The sequence below is a fragment of the Triturus cristatus genome, chromosome 7, assembly GCF_964204655.1.
Source record: "Triturus cristatus chromosome 7, aTriCri1.1, whole genome shotgun sequence".
NCBI classification, from domain to species: Eukaryota; Metazoa; Chordata; class Amphibia; order Caudata; family Salamandridae; genus Triturus; species Triturus cristatus.
In genome coordinates, this window is record NC_140590.1 from 1,742,055,237 (window position 1) to 1,742,078,771 (window position 23,535).

The 23,535-nt window shown below is 45.7% G+C and overlaps 1 protein-coding gene across 1 annotated transcript in view; it reads left to right on the forward strand.

The window, feature by feature from the left end:
- LOC146812973 (early activation antigen CD69-like) overlaps positions 1–13,497 on the forward strand; it is a 476,482-nt gene extending 462,985 nt beyond the window's left edge. The window contains exon 5 of the mRNA XM_085614656.1: positions 12,876–13,497. Coding sequence (XP_085470782.1) covers positions 12,876–13,005 — 130 coding nt within the window. The 3' untranslated portion in view covers positions 13,006–13,497. The remainder of the gene's footprint in view (positions 1–12,875) is intronic.
- The last annotated feature ends 10,038 nt before the right edge of the window (positions 13,498–23,535 follow it).

A 23,535-nucleotide genomic window follows, 5' to 3' on the forward strand; every position in this document is an offset into this window, starting at 1 on the left:
TGTTAGGCATAGTGCCCCCCTGAGCATTGCTGCAGCCAGTTGCGCTTGCGACACGACTCCAGCAACGCACCACCCTTACGCCACAGGATGCGACACGCATCACCCTAGCCTTGCAACACGGTGCGCCGCATTGTAAATGCGACGATTTTGTGGTGGCGCAGGAGGGAATTGTGTGTCACATCTTTTCTGGCGCTTCCCTGATGATTTGCGGAGATACGCCAGAACTCGTAAATGTGCCCCTGCATTGTTGGTATATTTCTTTAATCTGTCCCTGTCCTCTCTTTTGTTTAGCCAGACTGAACCCCAGGGATTCACCCCTTATTGCAGCCTTGAAGGCATCACAGACCATTCCCGGAGAGGCACTGCCCTTATTGATAGTAAATATTCCATAATCTAACCCTTCATATGGTTCAGATATTCTGGATCAGACAAAAGTGCCCTCGCAAATGACCACTTTCTAACCACCCTTCTTATTCCATCAAGTCGGAGCTCGTAAACGATAGGGTTGTGATCAGACATTGCTCTGGGAAAGAATTCCACCTGAGCCCCCTTAAGTAAGACCGGTGGCACCAGAAAATAGTGCAGCCTGGCAAAATTGCCATGGGGGATTGAGTAATAAATATATCCAGGCTCAGGAGCTTTCAACGTAGGCCAAACATCAATTTAACCAACATCTCTCAAGAGATTTTTAGAAAATCTCAAGGTTTGCGGCTTACGCCCAACACTAGAAACTCTGCTGCCCCCAGGCCATTCTCTAGACCTATTTAAATTTAGATCCCCACAGACTACATATGGTGCAGGCCAGGAAGGCGATTCCATAGCTAAAAAATTCAACAGGCCAGGGTCATCTAAAACTGGGTCATAAATTGAGCACAGTATAAAAGCACTATTGCCAGCTTTACACTCCATTATTGCCCATCTGCCATTCTTGTCCGTTGCATTACGACTCAGTGTAACAGCATTCCCTTTAACTAAAATAGCTACCCCCTTAGTCAGAACGTCCTGGGTTGTATGACATAATGCCTTCAAACCTAGAGTTCAACACAACACTATGAAGCCATGCTATATGGGTCTCCCGGAGGCAATATATATCTGCTTTAAAAAATGTAAGATCTTCTTGCATCCTTCTCCTTTTAGATCTATCATTAAGCTCACAATATTGATAATGGCGATACGGAGCTTAACCATCCCCCCGGAAGATTGCTCTAGTCACCAGCGATGTCCCTCCAAGACTGTTAGAATCCCTATAATGTTGAGGCACAATCCTCCACCGACCTTATATTCAAGCCCCAGCCTGTCCTTCAATGCAACCAAAAAGACAAACCTACTAGAAGTTCCTTGCTGCAATTTAGATGCCACTTCATCCAGCCTACTTCCTGACACTCTTTCTTCCCAACCCCCCCAAAACCACCTCCCCGCCCAAACTCCACCCCTCTCCCCTTCCCCCCTGCCAGTGAAAGCAGTCAGACCAAGCAGGTCTGTGTGATGGAGACAGCAAAAGACACCCCGAGCTCCCACCCTAACCCTTCCTCCACGCCCCCCCACACCAATGTGATAACATGAATGATACCGCCCAACAGAACCTAAGCCCCCAATATACAAAGAACAAACAATACCAGTAATGCTGCGGCAAGACCCAACTATGTTTAACCTGCCTTGCCGTTTCCTGAACTAACGACCTATGAGTTATATTTTGCTTATATCTGCCAGAGCCTGCTCAAGATAGTCTCTAGCTTGTATTTCAGAGGTGACACATTTTACAGTCCCTCTAACTATTGTTCTCAATCTTGCTGGGGTTAGAAAAAAGCCTCAAAACCGGCATCTTGATAAGGCTCAATGACCTGCCGCAGACGCCACCTACGCTCTACTGTTATGTGACAGAAGTCAGGGTGCACAAAAAGGAGGCCTCTCTGTATTTCCTTCTTGCCTCTGGCCGAGCCTTCTCAAAGATGGCTTGGCGTAACAAGAAATTTCAGAAAAAGATAAAGATGGCCCTTGGCTGCCTCTGACCTCTGCTTGTATCTGTAGATCTGTGGTGTATTAACTTAAACCTGTGTACCCTCTGAACTTCTTGTTCCCAATCCAATCCTACAAGTTCGGGAAAGGCTTCCATGAAAAGATCCAGCATTAAGGAACAAGTACTCTCCCCTTCCAAGCCTTCCTCAATCCCAAAAAGATTATTCCTTCTCTTGCGGTTTTCCAGGGCTTCCAATTTCCTCATGACATCAATCATTTGGGCATTGTGGGACTTGGTCTGCTCTTTGACAGCAACCAACTCAGTCCCCAAAACAGTTGTTCTCTCCTCTATACTGTTGAGCCGCTCGCCAATCTCAGGGCATGTCTTCCTGACTTTCCGAATTGCACCTTCCAGTTTTTTTGTGGCCTGCCTCGCTTTTTTCGCATCTGCACAGGTGTCAGCACAGTGCTCCTTGATCGACTCTAAGATCAGGGCCAGATTGGAATCCATAGTTACTGCCCCTACAGCCTGTGATGCACAAAGAGCAGTCTCTGCCTGGGCGGGTGCTGTCTCTGGTGATCCCAGTATTTTCGTATGGGAATAGTCCAATTTCAGCCCACTCCTAGTGGTGGACTTCTCCCTGTTCTTTTGTGAGTCTGTGTTGCCCTTAGAGCTCCTAAGGTACCTTTGGCGCTTGAAGGCTGTCTTGGGTGCTCCAAGTGTGCTAGAGCCTGATACTGAGGAGCTGCACCCGGCTTCATTTTGACTGGAGTTAGAGTCCTCTGTGTGAGAACCATCAGTGAGCGAAATGAATTTCTCAGCCCCATCGGATGTCAGATCAGCTGCTGCCAGGCCGTTAGTTTTCGTATTACAGTCCAGATTGCCCATGACTCCACTGGGAGCCAAATATCGACAGTTATACATAACTCTGCGCTCCTTCCCTGGGGCTCCCTGATTCACCTCTCTGGGAGAACTGGCCACCTCTCCCTGTGCACTGGTCTCCCGTGGTGAGGGTAGCCCCAACTCCAATGAAAAAGAACCCCCATCGGCTGCTGCCTCACCAGCCACCTCTGTCTCCTCCCGCTGCGCAGGTGATATCCGAGATTGGTCAACTAATACAGGGCCGGCGCTCTAGCCTGACTTGTCAAGCTCCTGGAGTACTTTCTGCGCTGGCTGGCCCCCACCTTCGTCCTTAACCCTGAAAAAGGTGGTAATAGCTGGCTGTGTTGGGGCCAGAGATGGGACAAGACTGTATTTGCTGGGCCCGAACCCCCCTCCTCAGAGACTTGTGTTATCCCCTTTTTTTTAACCACAGCTTGAGTACGGTCTGGCAGATTCCTCCTCCTTCCGGACCCCATACTCTCCAGCCGGTTTTTGGCAGCGGAAGATTCAATCTGCTTACCTGTGCTCTTTTCGTTGTGGACAGGGGGAGACCTCTGTCTTGATTCATGCACCTCCACAGCAGCCCGCGAGGATGCCTCCTCAGGTTGTTTAGCCACCTTGGGAGCCATAGTACAGAGCATCAAGGAAGCTAATCCACAAGGAGAACTTGACACTATCTCCAGGGCTGATCCATAATATCCTGTAGGAAGACCCGCCCATCCCCTCAAGATGCGGTTCAGGGATCGGGTCAGCCTCTCTGCCAGAGCCGTCAGTGCTCTGACACACCTCCTCCAAGTGTCCACCGTCCTGGGCTCAGTAGACATGCCGTGTCAGAGGCCACTGTGAGAATCCGCCCTGTCTACTCAGTCCACGCTCCACACTCCAGGGGCTTTGAGGAATCACCTGCACCAACGGGCACCGAAAATACTGCTGGCAAGACGAGGTACTCCACACAAAAATGGAAAGGAAGATTGCTTTCTGCCCCACACAGCGGTCACTCCGCAATGCACAGAGCTGCAGAAAAGAAGAGTGCCGGCGCAGAGGTCCGCGCCCTCCAAGACACTTCCCAGACAGCACTGAAGCGAAACAAGCATTGGCATAGCCAATAGGTCTAGCCTTTGGGACCTTAGAAGTATTTAGTTATGCAGCACAATATCATTGGTGCAACAACATCAACTGTTGCATGGCTAAACACTTATAAGGTCCCAAAGGCGAGACCTATTGGCTATGCCTGGCAAGAATTCACCGACAGCGCCCACCCCTCCCAAAAAAAAGGACATTACAAGTATAATGAACGTACATATGAACCGTGATTTTGGTGACGATTCAGTGTAATAATCATTTTGATTTTATGATTGTTACAAAAAATAGGAATTTTGAGTTGATGCTGTCTCTAATTGCGTGCCTTTGATGGTTAAAACTACTTTACAACCTTTAGCTAATGAAAAAACTGCAAAAGAAAACTCAAGCATATTTAAGTGGCTTGAGATATAATCTATGTATAGATGTATTTTACTTTCAACATTACAGAAGCCATGGGTTGTGACCTTCATCATAAAGAGATATTCTGCTCCTTCACTGCATGGCTATGAGTATAAAGCCTTTCACTCCCACCACACCTTGCATTAAGTGACAGTACTCTGAATTTGTGGATAATGCTAATGAACTGCAAAGCCCAGGCGTGTCAACCTTATTAATGCTACGTCTCGGTATAATGAAGTGATGTGGACCATGATACCGAGCCAGGGCTGTGTGGCTTAGAGGACCAGCACAGGGAGATGGTTCATGTTCCCTTAAGGGTTGGGTGATTATCCTTATTTTCAGACACATGCTTACAGAGACTTCATCTTTAGGGCTGGGTGGGCTTACAGGATTGGTGAAGGAAGCGTTGTAGTCCAAGGTTTGAGTCTTGTCCAAAACATGTGTTCACTAAGTGAATTTAATTACAGTCAGTATATAAACCCACTGAACTGCTTCCGAGTGCCTGCTTTGTCACAGCTCGAAAACGCTTGCCGTTATAAAAGTGTTTCTGTGCCTTCGTTCTTTCAACAGAGCATGGCAATGTTTGCCTCCCTTTTGGATAAGGCTGTTTGGGACACCGGTTGGATTAACAAGGTGATAAAACTCCTTTGTTAAAGGAGCATCTAACAGTCTTCCGTAGAAAGAAGCAAATGTGACTGGACAGGGATGCCAGCCAACAATGTAATTAACTTTGATTATTGTCCCATAAATTAAAACATTTAATGTACATGACACAGCATTAGCATATGCAACGGAGCAATGCAATTAAAACCTCATGATAAATTTGTAAGAAGCTACAACAAAAGATTTCTCTTGCAAATGTCGCCCACTGTGCATGAAAAATGAGGCTGAAGGCTATCATAACTATTATACAGTGCATACATCTCAACATGCAGCATAAAAATACACAAAGATAACTGAGGCAAAAATTAGCATGTACGTTACTTTTCTTACCCAAGAAAATGACAGTCACGTCACACTGCAGCTTCATGATGCCTCAAGGCACACAGCACTGCTGTCAGCTTAATTCTGTCATTTGGCTTTCGCTCAACTCCACAACTTTTGAGAAAGCCGCAGGCTCAATCAAAGTCAACACTAGTCTCTCCCGTCCCAGCATGCACCTTAAAGTAGAAGCCGAGGCTGTAGGGTTTTATACAAGAGAAACCTAGGAAGAGTAGAGCGTCATACAGCTGCCAATCTGTTCTGAACGTTTTTTCGGCATAAGCAATGGTCACCCACTAAATAATCGAATTTTTTCCATACGAGTGCTTTACGAAGCAAGAGTGTCTGTTTGGGGTTATAAATAAAGTAGCGTCGCTCAACAGCATGGTAGCGGTTATTAGCAAAATTAAAAGAAAAGGTAACACACTTTTGTAAGGGTTAAATTTAAGCAGGGAGCACAACACAGTGTGGGTCAACCCTACCTTCAGGGCAATCAGGGGAGTCGTTGTTGGGACGGTTCTCTTGCCGTGGGGTGAGAAGTGCGCAGAACCTGGGCGAGCCGAAAAAAACTACAGCGCTCTGCATGTAATGCCCTAAAGCAAACACTGCATCGGGAATAGAACAAGCCACAGGGAGGGTATCGATTGGGTACGGAGGGGAACAATGGTGCATGCAGAGAATGTCTGCTTGGGTGGGGGCAGGTGGGTCCCGGAGCATATTTAAGGCACAGAGAGTAAGAAGTGAATATAGCTCCTACAATAGGGAAACTAGGAGAGAGGAAGGAGCAAACAAGGAGAGAGGAATGAGTAAAAAAGGAGAGGAAGAGAGAAAGGAGTAAAAAGGGAGAGAGAAAGGAGTTGCACTTAATGAGCCATGACAGCTCGTAACTGTGCGCGTAACCGCACGCTCTAGGCCACACAAAAAGCTGTGGTTGGCTTTTTAAAGCCCACTCACTAAATATCTCGCCAGTGCAGCGCATGCGCTGGCTCAGGTGAGACCTAAAAAGGAAGGGGGACTGCTTTTATGTTGCAAGCATTACTACAGTAAACCAGCCTCAATTTTTTTTAAGTACCTTCCAACCACCCCCCCTTGTCTGGTCTCCGATGCATTATGGACTATGTATCTAATACTTGTCTTGGGTTGCGATGCAACATGGTCATCATAGTTATTTCAGAGGCAGTACATTTCTGCACATATTGTTTTAATACAACTCCTAACTCCTACTTTGATCTGCTGGGACTAACGAGTTTTACACTCCAGAACGCCACTGTGCATCTTACTTAAATTACAGCCTGTGTTGCCAGGATATACCCCAGCAATCGTTTGAGTCTTGCCCCAAGTAAACTAAAACTTTAACCCAAAACTTGTACTTCTGTGACACCAACAAATCAGCATCAGTCGCTAAGGAAGATACCAAAGGGCCCTTGGTGTGGTCTCAAATGCATTGCTAGCCTTGTATTTACAGTTTGCCTGCAATATTCCTAGTGCATCCTATCCTTGGCCTGCAGACATCAATTTTTGATGTCCAAATCATCCAGTGGGTGTGGCAATTCACAGGGAAGTACCTTTCCATATGGTTTTCTTCAAAAGGATCTGCAGGCAGTCGCATAATCCCATCCTAGTTAGCACAGAACGCTGGATAGCTGAACTTTTTAAAGACCAAAGCACATTTTGAAAGAATGAAGCAAAGCAAATAAAAATGTAACAAAGAGCCTTATCTGGAAACCGCTACCTAAGGCAGTCTAGGTTAGAACATATGGGGACATGTTTACTAATGCAAAGTATTACTTGAACAGTGGGCTCCTACTATATGTGTACTGGATGTAAAGAAAAACATTAAGCTGTCAAATGGATCATAGCAAAAGCAAAGGGGGTGATGGACGGAGTGTTGAACATTGCAAGAACTCACCCCCAGTCAACTGATCTGGGTTTAATCCATCATCATTCTTTAGCTCACTCAGCCACCCCAGTTCAGACATCGCCATAAGCAAATCAGTCTGACCCTGTGCCTCATGGGAACAGTCCAGCCCGAACATGTCTTCACTGGACCAGAAACAAGCATCCTAGGACAGGTTTCAGGTTCATAACCCTCATCAGCCAGGCTATCTTGAATCCAGTGGCAAAGTGAGCAAGGGACCCTGGCCATGGCTAAGCAGTGACAGAAACGCTTATACTTACATGGCATATACTTTAAAATGTGGTCTATCTAGGCACTAGGTAAATCCCAGTCAATCTTCCGTAACAATTTGATATCACATGTTCTATTGGTGCAAATGCATTTTGCTAATTGCCCCAAACTATGAAACAGAAGCACTTATTTATAACAACCCGGGTCACAGAAGCACAATTTCTTGTGGGCACAGGAGGCTCCAACTTGGCACACCTGATGAAAGTTCTATTAAATTTGGCTGAAACATTGTTTTTTCGAAGGTGGTAACATGTTACAACTTCTTTATCATCTGCTTGTTGGGAACCTGCCAAGAAGCTTACGTGATGGGTGATTACAAGTTTGAGGTCACTGCGAACCAACTGAGGGGGCTTTACTACTTTTGGAGGGCATAAAAATACATTCTGGGCTCTCATTAGAATGGGAGGCTTTTAAGGGTTCCAGCAGACTATGATGCATTCTTAAGACCATCAATTCCGGATACATAGAACACAGATTTATGAAAATTGGTAACTTAAATGTACCTTTTTTTAATGAATAGTGGCACAAACATAGTACTAATTGACTCCATAAAATTTGATCTCGCTGGTTGATCATGTTAGCTCGAAAAAAACGATTGTTCTGATTAAAACAAAACCACCGAAAACGACAACGAAATTTAAATGTTCTTACTTTGAAACTGTGCTTGGGAGTTGCCTATCAATGGTCCTCTCTGGGTAGAACAGCAGTGGGTTATCTGAGATTCAACCCCTTACTACGACGAAGAGAGGTTTATCAGAGGACCAGTGTCTCTGTGGCAAAGTAGAACAAGAAGCTTGTGAAACTTTAGCAGTCCGATCTGCCCGGTGCTAACGACCGTTTAAAAGTGCGTCCGCTACCGCAATCTAAAGCCAACAATTTATAGAACCCTCAATATTCACAAAAGTTATCAATGTGCTTTTATTTCACAGCCCATTTAATGAAAAACGCCCTTTTGTTCTCGTCAGTTCATTAGAAAATTATGGGGCATATCAACAAGGGCTTTATCTCTGCTTTTTTGGCTTTAAAAGCCAAAAAAGCAGAGATAAAACTAGCGCCCTATCAACAACAGGGTGCTAACACGCAAATTTGCATGTTAGCACCCTTTTACTCTACGCTTCCCCTTGCATCTCTAATGAGATGCAAAGGAGGCGTTCCAGAGTAAAATAATAGGAGAAATGTCGCTAAGCGACATTTCTCCTATTATCAAGAATGTCGCTAACCCTGTTAGAGACAAAAAAAGCAGCGCTAACCGCGGTTAACGCTGCTTTTTTACGTCTGCTAATTTTCAGACTTAGCCATGATATCCTATGGAAGGAGGATATCATGGCTAAGTTTACCTGTCCCTATCAACAAGGTAACGTGTGATTATCGCTGGGTTTCCAGCGATAATCTCACGTTAGCCTGTTAGCGTGTAGATTTTTATCGCTATTGAGATAAGCGTTGCTAATAGCACGCTATCTCAGCGATAAAAATTCACGCTAGCCGGCGATAATTATCCTCACGCTAAGAGCGCTGAGCGATAATTATCGCCGGTTGTTGTTGATATGCCCCAGAGTTCCTGGCCACTACTGTCTTTCCGTCTTAATTACATTTTTCCAAAGACTTTACCACACACAACAAAGAAAGCAGTAGAATGAAACGCAAAACACGGACAGCCCTACAACTAAAAGTGCAAGGCTTGTTATTCGTAATACAAAACTAGACATCAAGAGGTGCCTCATATGCAGACGTAACTACAAAGTACAGGGACCAAAGCCATGAACACGAGCAGACGTCACAGTTTCCTATTTTTCTGAGTGGTACGGACGGGCATCGCGCCTCTCCAGCCACGTGCACCGAGCTGCAGACCCGCGCGCAGCTGCTCACATGTAAACCGAGCTGCAGTTCCCAGCATTGCAGGTGGGTGGGGAACTACAATCACATTAAGCAGTCGCTACTGAAGGCGGCAAGATCAAGCTCAGCCATGTAGTTGGTAGGCACTTGTTCACCAAACTCAAATCACATCCCAAATCACTCAGCGCTCACTAAACGACATCTCACCCAAATCTGTGGATATTTTATCTCCATTCAGGTAAACCCGCAAAATAATCTAGTTGACACGAACACGGACAAGGACGCCATTCAGCTCGCAATTAAAAAATGCCCACGTTAATCAAGTCGTAAAGCTTATTATTCATCGTGCTATCTACAACATTGAATGTGTACACATGAGACATACAACCAGTTTGCTTACTTTGGCTGAGACAACTGGATATTGTGCAAGAACACCACGAAAAACAAAACGGACAATGTGACGACATGTAAAGATTGCAAAACAGGCGAACAAGTTTATTATCGGTGTGCCCCAGTTTTTACGCGTGCTTTTCACAGCATTGGGAGGAAAGAATCCAGGCTGTTGGTATGGATTCAACAAGCATTGGCCGCGCGGCCATAAAAGTAACGCCGCGGGCCGTAAAAGTAAAGCCGCACGGCCGCAAAATAAAATAAAAACAAGCATTGGCCGCGCGGCAGTAAAAGTAACGCCGCGCGGCCGTAAAAGCGAGTCATCGCGAGCGCTCTGAAAGCGAAAGTGATCGCAATCGCGATGACGTGCTAAAGAGCACGAGTTATCAAAGTGCTGCTGAAGGCTAGCAGTTCGTGCGTGCACGCTCGCGTGAACGCAAGCGCTAGGCCAGCCAGCAGCACTTTGAAAACTCACCTCCAAAATGTCTCTCCGAGCCAGCGCATGCGCTGGGCTCAGCAAGACCTAAAAACCATTGAGGGCTCCAGGTAATCACCGCACTATCAGGTGCCGAAAACAACACTGACAGGTAAGGCTGGAGTCGGAGCTCCGCCTCGGTACTCCTATGCAGCCGCCATCTTGCTTTCCCCATCTTAAGCGACCCTAATTCGAAATTCTAGCAGTTCAGCCTGGTTGCTTTTCCTTGTTGCTGCTGTGCGTAGCTGTTCGTATTAAACACACAATGTTGCCTCCTTGCGTTACGTGATGTTGCATCACAGTGCTCCAATGAAATTCCAAGTGAATATAATTTTGCTGAGCATTGAGATTCTATCCATTGCATCAAACCCGTTTTTTGGCCTATTAAATTGTGTTTCTCACTTAGAGCACCACCAGACTTGCGTCAGTGCGGAGCAGTGAGGAAGAGAAACAGTAGCAGGTTTTGCCCTCTCTTTCAGACTGCAAATGTCGTGTCTTTTCATGACACAAGAAAACTACAAGCTCTCCGGCTTTACCCTTTCTAAATCTATAATAGCTCAGAAGATGGAGGCGATCTGGAATAGAAAAGCACATCCCATTCTACCCCTGTGGGGCCCTAGGGGTCCCATTACAACTCGGACAGAATAATACTATGTAGAGATAGTACGCAGCCCATCTGTCTCCAGCCAATCCCAAGTGAGCCTGTTCTCCTGCACAAATGACCACCGTGCATGGAAACTCTATGCCTTGTTTTTTCAGGTACAGGCCTGCACCCTATAAAACCACAGGGACCTCCAGAAAGGGCTGAGCCCTCCCCTACCAACACCATACCGCAGTATAGCTGTACCGCACCCCCCAACCAATTTGGAGTCACCACTCGCCCCACCATCCCCCTACCCATTGCCCCACCTGCAACCCACATAGGCCTTCCATTCCCATTTACCACATGCTCATTACAAGTGAAACAAGGGATCGAAAAGTTCCTGGAATCAAGTATGATCATGCGAAAAGGGACCAGGTAATCCTAAATCTGCATGGTTATTTTCAATTCGAGGACTAAAAGTATCTACGTCTCGATTTAGGTGTACGTCACCGCCGGAATCGGTCTTCTGGATTTGGTATCCCTCCGCCTTAAATCCGGCCAAGTCTCACTGGGTCCCTAGCTTGTGTAATGGTTAAGTGGTGCATTTTCCCACCTGCCACCATCATTGCCCCCCACACTCCAGGCAGGTATGGTTAAGTTTTAAGTAAAGTCTCTGTGTAATTTTGCTCCATTTCTTCCCCTTTGACCCTCCTTGAGAACTTTCCCCATAACCTCTGCCAGGTTCTCAATACCAATGTGGCATTCGGCGACAGAAGGGGGTAAGACTACACTTTTGTGGGTCACAATTAACTGCAATTCCACTTCCTGAGTGGTATGATCTACAGGCAAGTAGGTCCTGCCAACTGAGCACACTGTTCTTCTCTTGCGCCACACCTAATTGGGGCTTGACTCCAAGCAGGCATTAACCGTTTTTATCACCCACCGAGAGCCTAGGATTCATTCTGTGATGGGGGCCATGCATGCTTGCTGAGTACATGTACAGTGAAATACCAATTCTTTTTTGCAAGTTCCCTTCTGAGTCCTAGCCATAGGTTTGCTCTCTCAAGGGCCATCTCGCAATGTTTACGTCAGAAGTGCCTCACGTAAAACCAGCAGGTCCATAACAGTTCTTAAGGATCTCTACATAAGATATTTACACAGTGAACCGCAATCATACTCATTTACATAGTTGGTGGTTATCTATCAAATTAAAACAATACAAAAAGGAGATGGTTTAAATGCTTAAATTAATCTCAGCCACTTTCAAGCTGCCTTCCACTTCATCATTCTTTACCTCACCTGTGCCATTATAGGCTGTGGCCAACCTTATGCAAATCAGTCTTGACTATATCGCAACAGAGGCCCTGCAGCCAGAGTCACTGGGCGGGGACACAAGAAACCCCAGACCTGTTTCAGCCTTGTTGGGCCTGTTCAGTGAGGTCCCGCTTGAGTCCTGCGGCACAGTGAGCATGGGATCTATGATCTATGAAGGGATGGACAGGAAAGCGATATAGGGTGTTTATCAGTGGCTGCGATTAATTAAAGCCTTCCACTCGCCACCTTTTGTGCTATCCATCAAATGTGGTCCGTCTACATCCTTGTTTTGCTCCTTTGAGATCATCAATTATGGTAACCTATAAATTCAGCTCCTCTTTGGTGACATTTAGGACCTCATCTTTTTAGTGTGTGGCCTTGCACTTGGGTTCCTTGAAGCTAAGTCCTAGACCACTGTTCACCCCCCTTCCATCTGACCTTATGCTTTCCTCTCCCTCAACGGCATCAGACCTACGACTTAGGTTTTCACTCTCGCTGTAGACACTCAAACTCTGCCCGTTGAAGAGCAACATTGCTTAGAAAAGCTTTCAGAAGCACCAGTCAGAGAACTGAGCTCTTTCGATCCAACCTGCCACTTCCATTTTCCAGCAGAATACCCACCTATCCTTGATTGAGGTCTCCTGCCCAGATACCATTCCTATATTGTCTCACTTGTTTCCCTACTATATGTTTTTAAAGACTTTAGCTGCACTTGTGCCTTTGCCCACATGTCATCAGTACCAGTGTAAACTTCTTCCATAGTGCTGACAGTGTTTTCTTGTTTTTACAGGTTCACGGTAGCAGATGACTCGGATTATGCCTACCTCAATCATGACAAAGTCAAAAGTGGAGACAGTTACAACACGCGGCACTGGATTTGTAACAAAGTGTCCATGCATGAAAGACAGCGTAAAGATTAATTATGCAATGTTTAGGGTCATCTAGAGAAGGTACGAGGCACATCAAGAGACTCATCCGCCGGCCTTACCCCAACCGATAAGGGTTGTTAGTGAGCTCGTATTTTGGGGGATTTTACGTTTTGTAGACATCCATTCAGAGGGAGAGTAATTATAGTGGGGCGTGTCAAAAATAGGTTTCGCAATTTTTTGTCCCATAAGAAACTATTCTCCACTTTAAAACAAGCATTTGCAAAACAATCGGTCTCGCATTTGGGACCATATATGTACCTATGCTGCACTTGATCGCACATGTCTGCCACGTAGTCTGGCTTCGGACTTCTTGGCAGTGATCATGGGTCTGGCAGTAGATTAGGCAGCAGCTTTTGCAGTTGCAGTAATAGAAGTGGGCGACTCCAGTGACAGAAATGAGTTGCAAAACACGGATTTTATTTTATCATCTATTAAAGCTGAAATTATGTATGTATTTAAAAATAAATTGTGCATTGATCTAGAATTAACCACATAATAAAGAATGAATTTGAAATATTGAACATGTATTTTCCTGTTGGATTGATGAAAGAAAATGAACGAGGGAAAAATCCTTACGAAAAATAAAAGCAGATGCAGTGTATTTTATATAGGGTCAGATCTTCATTGCCGGATTCCCCTGAAATCAAACTGCATACTTGATATAACTGTTGCTGATATAGTATAAACCCTTTGGGGATTTTCAGTTAGCAGAGAAAGGGGCGAACAGAAGTAAAATAAAATGACGTGGATTAATTTGGAAGGTCCAGAGGATACGGATGCTTGTTTGCAAGATTAGCCAAAGAATGGTGTCAATGCAGATAGGGTGTTGTTATAGGTCCTTACCCTTGGGCTAGTTTCCCATGCAGCTTGATGGCAAGAGACAGAGGGGGAGCGTGTCCTTAGCCTCCTGGGCTTAACGACACTCTCCGCCACTTCGGAAACGCAGGTCTGCACCATATTTACAAGAATGTGATGCAGCCTTGCGTTTCCCCCTGCGATGGCGCTAAGTTTAACAACTTAGCACCAACGCAGGCACCCTTGCCATGGCGCAAAGGTGTCTGTGTGCAGGGGAGGATTGGTTATGTATAGGAAGGTGTCCCTTCCTGCACATAAACAATCCTAAAATGCCATTCTTCCACTTTCATGTGTGCTGCTTCATGCAGCACACATGAAAGTCACAAAATTGCATTTTTAAAAAAAGTTTTGTTTATGTATAGGATGGGACCCCTTCCTGTACATGAACAAACCATGGCATTTTGCTTATTCCATGTGTGCTGCACAAGGCAGCACACACGGAAAAAGCAAAAACAAAGAGAAATAATGCATTTCTCCTTGTTTCGTCAAACTTAAGACCAGGATTTTCTTGGTCTTCATTTTGCGGTGCCTCCTATGTATGCCACCCTTGCACATAGGGGGCAGCGTCAAATACAATGGGTGTTGTGGTGGAACGTCCACCACAACACCCACTGTACGCCCCTTTCACGCTAACCATAGCATGAAAGGGTGCCTTAGGTACAAGGCTGCATTAAGCCATGTTAAGTGCCTTAACGCTGCCTTGTACATAAGGCAAGGTTCCTATCACCACAGGAACGTCACAAAAAGTGACGTTCCCGTGGCAATAGCGGCTTGTACATATGCCCCAGAGAGTTTGAAACAAGGTTTTTGGAAATGATACCCCATTCCAATACCTGTCTCCCACAAGGTCAGCTGTGTGTTTAAACCTTTAAAAAGGTGCTACGGTTTGGAAATGGTAAGATTTAAAACAAGCAAGGGTGCCGGAGCAACAGCTGTCATGAACCGCTGCTGGTTATGGTATAAGACGTGGCGATGTCCTACTTCTTGGTATTGACAACACCACTGTTACACCAGTGTACAGACCCTGCTTTGACGTCACAAGTCTCCTAAAAATACTGAACAAATAAATTCACATCTCGCTGTGTGATGCATTTATAAACGGATGCTGTTACAAGACTAAAACATTCTGATGACCACTGCATTAATTGCAAAGCAGCAGAGAATAGTATCTCCACACAGCCTGTTTTCTAAAACTGAACAGCTCCAGAGGCCAGCGGAATGAGTCAGGGTATGGCGAGACTGCTGGTCAAGAAATACAGAAAAAAAAGCAGCCAGCATTCTTAAAGTATGGTTAAGAATTGAGAACAACATGCCACTGCATATTAGGCTCACCACACGATCCATGCAGGTCAGGAAAGAGGTAAAGACAACATCTTTTCAAAGAGCACTTCCTTCGTTATACAGGTTCCCATCTCCAAAAATTATTGCAGGCCCAAACAGCTAAGACACCACATTTTCCCTACCCTCTTGATGAATGAATGAATTAAATTAAATTAAATTATAAAGCATGCAATTACCTAGGAAAAGGGATTCCTGATAGTACGCAATCTTGAATCGGTTCCCTAAGTCCCTACTTATGCAAAGAACTCTGCTCCAACAAAGTATGTTTGTCGAGTTTTGATTCCTCCTATAACTGTCGTTTGAGTCTCTGACGGTACAATGCCCAACAAGATTTATAGTTAATCCAGAAAGGATAGAGATATGGAATCAATACAGACTATTGCTTTCAATGGCAGTCAGCTTGACAAAGTGGCATACTGCCAAACGTTAGCAGCTTACTGAACGAATACATAAATAAAACGAAGTGCAAGAGGAATTCACTGAATTAGCACATTGATATGGCACAGTTGTGAGCTGATCTGTCTGGTGTGGTAAAAGGAGAATGAAATAAGCAAGATAAGAGACGGTGCAAAAAAATAGACGAGGGCAAACACTGTGCAAAGGGTATCATCTCAGCTTCGTCAGTGGCCAGCATGACTCGCAGGTGGTGGGGCGGGCGTGAGCACGGGATGGGGGGTTGTTAGGGGGTGCCGGGAGCACGAGGTAGCTTAAGAGAAAAATAAAAATAAATAAAATTACATGCTTATCTTATTGCCGTTCCCGCCGCCGAGTCTCTGTTCCTTGCTTCTGCTCTCTCCACGTGGCATGGGACAGGAAACCAGAAACAACAGCAGGGCCCCCCTCACCTATCACAATGCTGCAATGCAGTGTTGTGATTGGCAGGCACCCAGGCCCCCCTCACCAATCACAATGCTGCAATGCTGGTGGCATCCATTTTGTGATGCCAGGGCTCTTTCAGATTTCTACCGTGTTTCCACAGTGGGTACATGTCGTCCCCTCTAGAAGGGTGGGATCATACTCCCACACCAGTTACTGGTGTGGGGGTATGATTCCAAGTTGTTTGACACCAAACACAACATGTTTTGATGCAGTCATTTCAAAGTAAGCATTTACCGGTAGGTTATAATGCACTTAAGAGTATATGGTTTAACCGCATCCACAAACAGCCACAGAGAATAGACTCTGCCAGCTGCAGAGGGGCCCTGCTCATGCAGAGGCACCCCCTCACATTGTAAACTAAGCACCCTGCCCTCAGGATTGGTAGGGCCTGCCTTAGGGGTGACTGATAGGTTTATATGTGTGTGTATTTTGAGATATAGGGAACCTATACCTCAGTGAGGAGTGCTAACACTACCTCACCCAGGCTGCAGTAGCAGGCCTGTGGTGTCAGATTTAGTCTGCTTCCAGGGGTGGCATAATACATGCTTCAGCCCCTGGTAGGCCTGTGAAGTACCTATGCCCTTGGTACCTAGGGTACCATATACTAGGGGCTCATATGGTACCACAGTATCTAATCACTAGTGCATCTAGTATGCACTCCAAGTTGTTTAGAGAGAACAGAGAGACCGGGGCCCTGATTGGCAGGGACCCAGCCAGACTATAGCCAGAAACCAGTGTTGACATCAGAAAAAAAGTGGGGGCAACATAAGTGCAGATCCTACTCTCCTCAGGTGGGGAATCTGAGATCGGAGACAGAGGGGAAGGCACTGCCTTAACCCTACTGCTCCTCCTCTTGGGTAGCATCTGGTCGATGGTTTCAGGATCCAGAGCTGGTTCAGCTTTATGCATTTTGGCCTCTGACCTGGTCACACCAAATAGGTATGCCCAACATCTCAGCATGAGTCCATAATTCAAGTTCAGACCAGGCTGAAGTCTCCAGATCATTGCCCAATAGACATTCAGCAGGGAGGTCTGCACTGACTACTTTCTTGAGGCCAGTTACCCCTCCCCAGGAGAAATTCACAACTGCCAGACTATGGTTGGTCCTGACATTGCTTGCATTGGTAACCTGGTACTTTTCACCCAGGATGATCTGCTCAGGGTCAACCAGATCCTCTGCCACCATGGTGACACTAGTACCTGTGTCCTTGAATGCCAAAGCCTGTTTGCCATTAATCACAGGCTGCTGTTTGTATTTGCCCAGATTACTGGGGCTCACTAGGAAGGACATGTCAATGTCTCCCTCACAAACCAGCAATGCCTGAGTGGGTACTCTGACTAGGCCAGAGTCCACATCAGAACCCAGGGTCAACCCTACTACACCCTTATTCTGATTACCACCTCCACCAGTACTTGTACTAGGAGTGAGGTTCTGTAGCGATCCGAACCCGTGAATTCGGTATCGTAGTACTGACACGATTTCGGTACCAATGAACCGCAAATGATCCATTATAGGCATGACAGTGTTTTCGCTACGCAACTAGCATGAATTCACTGGGAAATAGGGCATTCTGTTGTAAAGTCATGGCATCCATTTTAGTTACGGCATCCATCTTGTTTCTTGCCCTCACATAGTCAATGAACGGACGATGACCCCGGCAGAGTCACCTTGTTAAAGACACGTAAGCTCGAGCCCGAGAAAGGCTGACGCTGCATGACTAGGCAGAATCAAGCTGCCTCCCCTGCCTGAGGCCAGTCCTGCTATACTGGTTCTCGTGTCCGTTGTCCTGACTGAAAGGCCGAAGACGGTAGCCATGCCCGTTTATGATCCATAAACACCTCTTATCCTACTTTTCAATCCTTTGCACCTGGCTCTGCTCCTCTCCTTCTGGGCTTTTACAATGGGGAGGTTACGATTTTTATGATGGGGAGGATCGGGCAAAGAATGGAAAACTGTTGAGAGGACCTGATCGAATACCGAAAACCTACAACTAATTATTGTTTGATGTCAAATTCACTGTTTGTTTGGAATACCGGGTTGGGCATGAGAAATATTCGTGTAATGTTGCCTAAAGACATTTTGCGTGTATTTAAAGAGTAACCCACTTAATGCAATTTGAACAGTCTCGTAGATTCTGCCTCTGTGTGGTTCCTATGATTTCTGTGTCCCTGCAGTAAATAAACCTTGGTCTTTGACGCCACCATCGAGAAGCCCGTGTCTCTGTTTATTTGTGCACCGGGACAGGAGGAACTCAGGGGTCTTCGGGTGTTGTTTCCCTGACACCTCTGGACTCTTAAAAGTCCAGAACCTCAAATTGGCGCCCAACGTAGGGCTCGACGTCATCCGGTACCCGTCCAAAGCCTGAAAAGTTCGAGAAGTTTCGTGTGAAGATTCCGGAGGGAGGTACCCCGCTTCATCGATCCCTGCATGTCGTAAAAGTGGCCCGACGATCTCTTCCACGAGGGTTCCCGTTCCCAGACGGCTACAGAGGACCGCTGCCCTGACTGTCGCCCTGTCTTGGACCCGAGGTGCAGACCTTAGTACGGCGAGACGTAGACGGGTTCTCCTTGGTGACGTCTTCCCCATTTCAGTTAAGTATTTAGTGGGTTACGCTCGATTTGGTTGTTCCTTGTTACTCTGGTTTAATTCGTAGATTATCATTGGTTGCTCTTGTTTAGATAATCTTTGTTTTGGTATTAGTTCATTTGGTAGGCCTAAGTTCTCTGCGCATTTTTGTTGGAATTTGTCTTTGTTTGTCATGACTACCAGTAGTAATTGTTTCTTGTCCTGGTTACGTTGCAACGGGGATTCCCGGTTGGAGGATTCGTGTTCGGTTCCTCCGATTGGAACTCCTACATATGAGCTCTATTGTAAACATGGTGTGGGTCCTATTACGTATAATGAAGTATGGGTCCGTTATACCAAAAAAGATGGTGTCCTTAGTTGGCCACCGCATGGTAGTTTCGAAACGGAAATACTAGACAATCTAGAAATGAAGTTGTTCAAGAGAAAAGCCCGGCCGGCAATGTTTGATTCTTTTCGCGTATGGCGCAAAGAAGCCAAACAGAGAGAAATTAGGAAAACGAAGAAAGAACAGAAAGAGAAAGGGTTGACTTTAATGGAGTCTGCTAGGCAGCTGCACGTCAACGAGACCGAGAAAGAAATGGAGATGGCGAATAGAAAATATAATTTGGCAATTGATAAATGTTACCCTGTATTGCCATCATGTCCTGCTAAGCCGATGAAGGATCATGAAAAGGATCCTCTGTTGTCTTACCTGTTGAACTCACCTCCACCGTATGCACAGGGTATTACAGTACCACAGTTACTACCTGTTGTACAGCCAGCTGCTGGTCAGCCTGGAATAGTTGCTCCACTTCCTTTGATTGCAGCTCCTATCCTTCCCGTGGTTAATGTTCCTTCGGCACCCCCTCTTCCTGGGTCGCCTGTTCCGCCTTTGCCTGTCGTTTCACAAACTGCATTACCTGCTACTCCCACCTTTACTATTTCATCTGCTTCAGCTGTCCTGTCCCCGAACCCTGTGAACATTCTGACTCCGCTTTCCGTTCGTCGGAAAATAACCGACCCTGTAACTAATATCTTAACTCCTCTCTACAGGTCTTTAATTGGGACCCCCGTTTCTGACTCTATACAGTGACGTAGCCAGCTTCCTGGTCCCCAGGAACGAGACATATTAGATTCGACAGCTCTTAGGTGGATGTCGAAAGCTGTGAAGTATGATGCACAAAGAGTGTTAGATACCTTTATGCAATGGAATGAACCTACTCAACGTTACATTTTTGATATGATGTGTTCTCTTGTGCGTGAAGAATGGGAAGATGATGATTTAGACTCCGTCCCCTCTGAGCTGATAAATATTCAACAGAAATTTGCCGCAGGAATGGTGATAGGTCCAGAAGTAGGAGGAGCGATAGAACTGATTTTAGCTTATAGGGATGAGTCCCCTCTTCGAGCGACAAGAGATCCTGATGGTTCACCGATTACTACTAGGAAAAAACGAGGTCAATATCCGATGAGGGAAGTTCCACCGATATGGCGTGATGCAGTTCAAGCTGATGGGGCTAATAATATTGTAGCTGCCCCGGCACATTTCCAGAGAGTGTGGATACACATCCCTTGGAAACGGGCCGAAGTATTAGCAGTAAAACAAGCGTTACCAGACCCACGTAAAAATCCTGCTGGTTATTACAAAGAGTTAACGCAGACAGTTCAAGCGTGTAACATGAATTTGGCAGACATTGAAATGTTGTTTGGTAATGTAGTGCCACAGCCTATATGGGCCAAAATTCGGCAAGAGAACCACCCAGTCGCCTTAGGAGATGATTGGGCAGCTATTATAGCGGCAGATGCGCAACAAGTTGGCGGTGCTAAACCTGAACCTCTGATTGCTGCCTTACCTGGCAGAATAATTAATCTGATGAAAACGCTGATGCCAGCGTTACGAGTCAATTGGGATAAATTATCGGCATGCAAGCAAAAGAAGGACGAAAGCGTCTCTGACTTCTTCACTAGATTTGAAGAGACCTTCGTAGACCACAGTGGGCAAGATATGAGTACTGAGGGAGGCCAGAGATTGTTTGTCGACAAGTTCGTGTTTAATTTACTACCTGAGCTTAGTAACAAGTTAAAGGATTCTGAAAGTGCATGGGCAGTGTCGACGACAGCACAGATACTTGCAACTGCTCAGTATTACGAGAATAGAGAGAAAGAAGAGAAGGAAAAGTCAGAAAAGAAAACGAAAGATTTAAAGACCAAAGTTCTTTTGCAACAGGCGTATCCGCCTCGTTCGAATCAGTCAGATTCACAGCAGCGACCCCAGTTTCAGCAACAGCCACAATTCCAGCAAGGGACGCCCCAAAGATTTAATTCTGGTTTTTCCCGACAACAGTTAGCATGGAATCAGTGTGCTTATTGTAAAAAGGAGGGTCATTATAAGAATGAGTGTCCAGTACTGCACCCACAAACTAGTGGTGTCCCAGCTCAGAGAGGTAATGTTGGGTTTATGCAAGCTCCTAGAGGTAGAGGACGTGGTACGATGACACCACAGACTGATCGCCAATCGAATTATTTCGATCAGCGAAATGTACAACCTGCGCAACCAGGTAGATCTCCACAGTATCATGTTGAAGATTACTATGATCATAATGAAGACATTCAGAGAAGCGAGCACTAGGACAGCCACAGGCAAAGAGAGGGAGTAGTATCAGTTCCAGTTGATCAGAGTGGACCTTATGTCGCAGTAGTTACCTCAGGCGTGGTCGAACCGTTTCTGTTGGATACTGGTGCGGCAAAAAGTTCAATTATGCATGCGAAACTCCCTGGGGCACCTTTGTCTGGCTTAACGAACACTTCAGTAGGTTTCTCAGGCGCCCCTGTTCACAATCCTGTTTCTAGTCCTTTGTCAATATCTGTTGGGCCATGCGAACTAGAAGCGCCCCTGATTCTAACAACCGGTTGTAATGAGAATCTGCTTGGTTTAGATCTGTTGAAACGCCTGCATGCGACACTGTACTGTTCTCCTTCGGGAGTACAGCTCACATTAGGCAAAAGAGTCATCTCTCTAATGTATATGTCGATGGATAAGCTCCCACCGGAGCTGCGTTCTCTCCCTGATACTCTTTGGGCGACTGGTCCTAACGATGTAGGCCTCTTGGAAATTCCCCCTTATGTGGTAAGTCTGAAAGTTAATGTTAAATTCCCACGAATCCCACAGTATCGGATTTCGAATGAAGGTGAACGAGCACTCTTGCTGATTGTGAAAGACTTAATACAGAAAGATGTGATTGAGGAAACTAGAGGAAACGTCTGCAATAGTCCTGTTCTGCCGATTTTGAAACGTACTGACCCTTCCAAACCTCCAATCTACAGATTTGTGATTGACCTCAGAGAGGTTAACAAAATAGTGATTCCGCAGTTTCCTGTGGTACCAGATATCACTGCATTATTGACGTTGATTCCTGCCTCAGCTTCATGGTTTACAGTGATCGACTTGAAAAATGCCTTTTTCAGCATTCCCATAGCCGAGGAAAGTAGAGACATTTTCGGTTTCTCCTTAGGAGGTCGCAGTTTCAGATTCAAACGCGCTCCACAGGGTTATTGTGAAAGCCCTTCAATTTACAGCCAAGCATTGAAGAGTCAATTAGATGCTCTTGTACTTCCTCCTGGTGTTGCTCTGATCCAATACGTAGACGATCTTTTACTAGCAGCTGATGACAAGGAAACTTGCAAAGCAGCTACAATTTCTTTATTAAGTCACTTGTCAGACTTACATCACAAGGTGTCACCTTCTAAACTGCAATATTGTTGCCAAGAAGTGACCTACTTAGGTCATCTTTTGTCAAAGGAGGGAAGAAGGTTGACCCCAGAGAGAATCAAAGCAATTTCACAGATGACTGTACCAAGCACACAAAGAGAAGTGCGTGCGTTTTTGGGTATTACGTCATACTGCAGGCAATGGATCCCAAATTTTTCTCTCATGGCGAAACCATTGGTAGCCCTGACTGGAAAAGGTGTTCCGAGCCCTTTGCCATGGTCTGATGAATGCCAACAGAGCTTCTCCGACTTACGTGATGCGCTGTGTTCAGCTCCTGTGTTGGGTACTCCTGACTATAGTAAGCCGTTTACTCTATATGTCCATGAAAGAGAAGGTTGTGCATTGAGTGTATTAACGCAACAATTTAGTGACAAACAGCGGCTTGTGCATATTTCTCATCCACATTAGATCCGGTAGCCAGAGCATTGCCAAGTTGTTTGAGAGCTACAGCGGCAGCTGCAGTGTCTATTCGACAGTCTGCTGGACTAGTCATGAACAACATGTTAGTAGTCATGGTTCCACATGCTGTGGATACACTCATGAATCGAACGAAAACTCAGCACCTCACCAGTGCTAGACTATCAGGCTATGAGCTGACGCTTTTGGCAAGTCACATTCAGATCAAACGATGCAACATATTGAATCCAGCAACACTGTTGCCGACTACTCAGGAGTCGAGTGATTCAGAGCCCCATGATTGTTGTTTCAGAACTGAGGAAGAGACAAAAGGTAGGATTGATTTAAAAGACACTCCGTTGCTAGACCCAGACGGCACTTTAAATGTCGATGGGTCATGTTTTAAACTACAGAATGGTGATGTGACGGCCGCATATGCAGTTACAACTTTAAGTACGATTGTTGAGACTGCAAGAGTAAGTCAGAATTCTGCCCAAGCTGCAAAATTAATTGCATTAAAAAGAGCGTGTGTTTTAGCTGAGGGAAAGAGAGTGAATGTGTTTACTGATAGCCAATACGCCTTCGGCGTTGCACACAACTTTGGACGTCTCTGGAGAGAAAGAGGTTTTCTCACGTCCCATGGGACTAAGATCCAACATGGACAGTTAGTCAGCGATCTATTGGAATCCCTGACTCTACCGAATGAAGTTGCAAT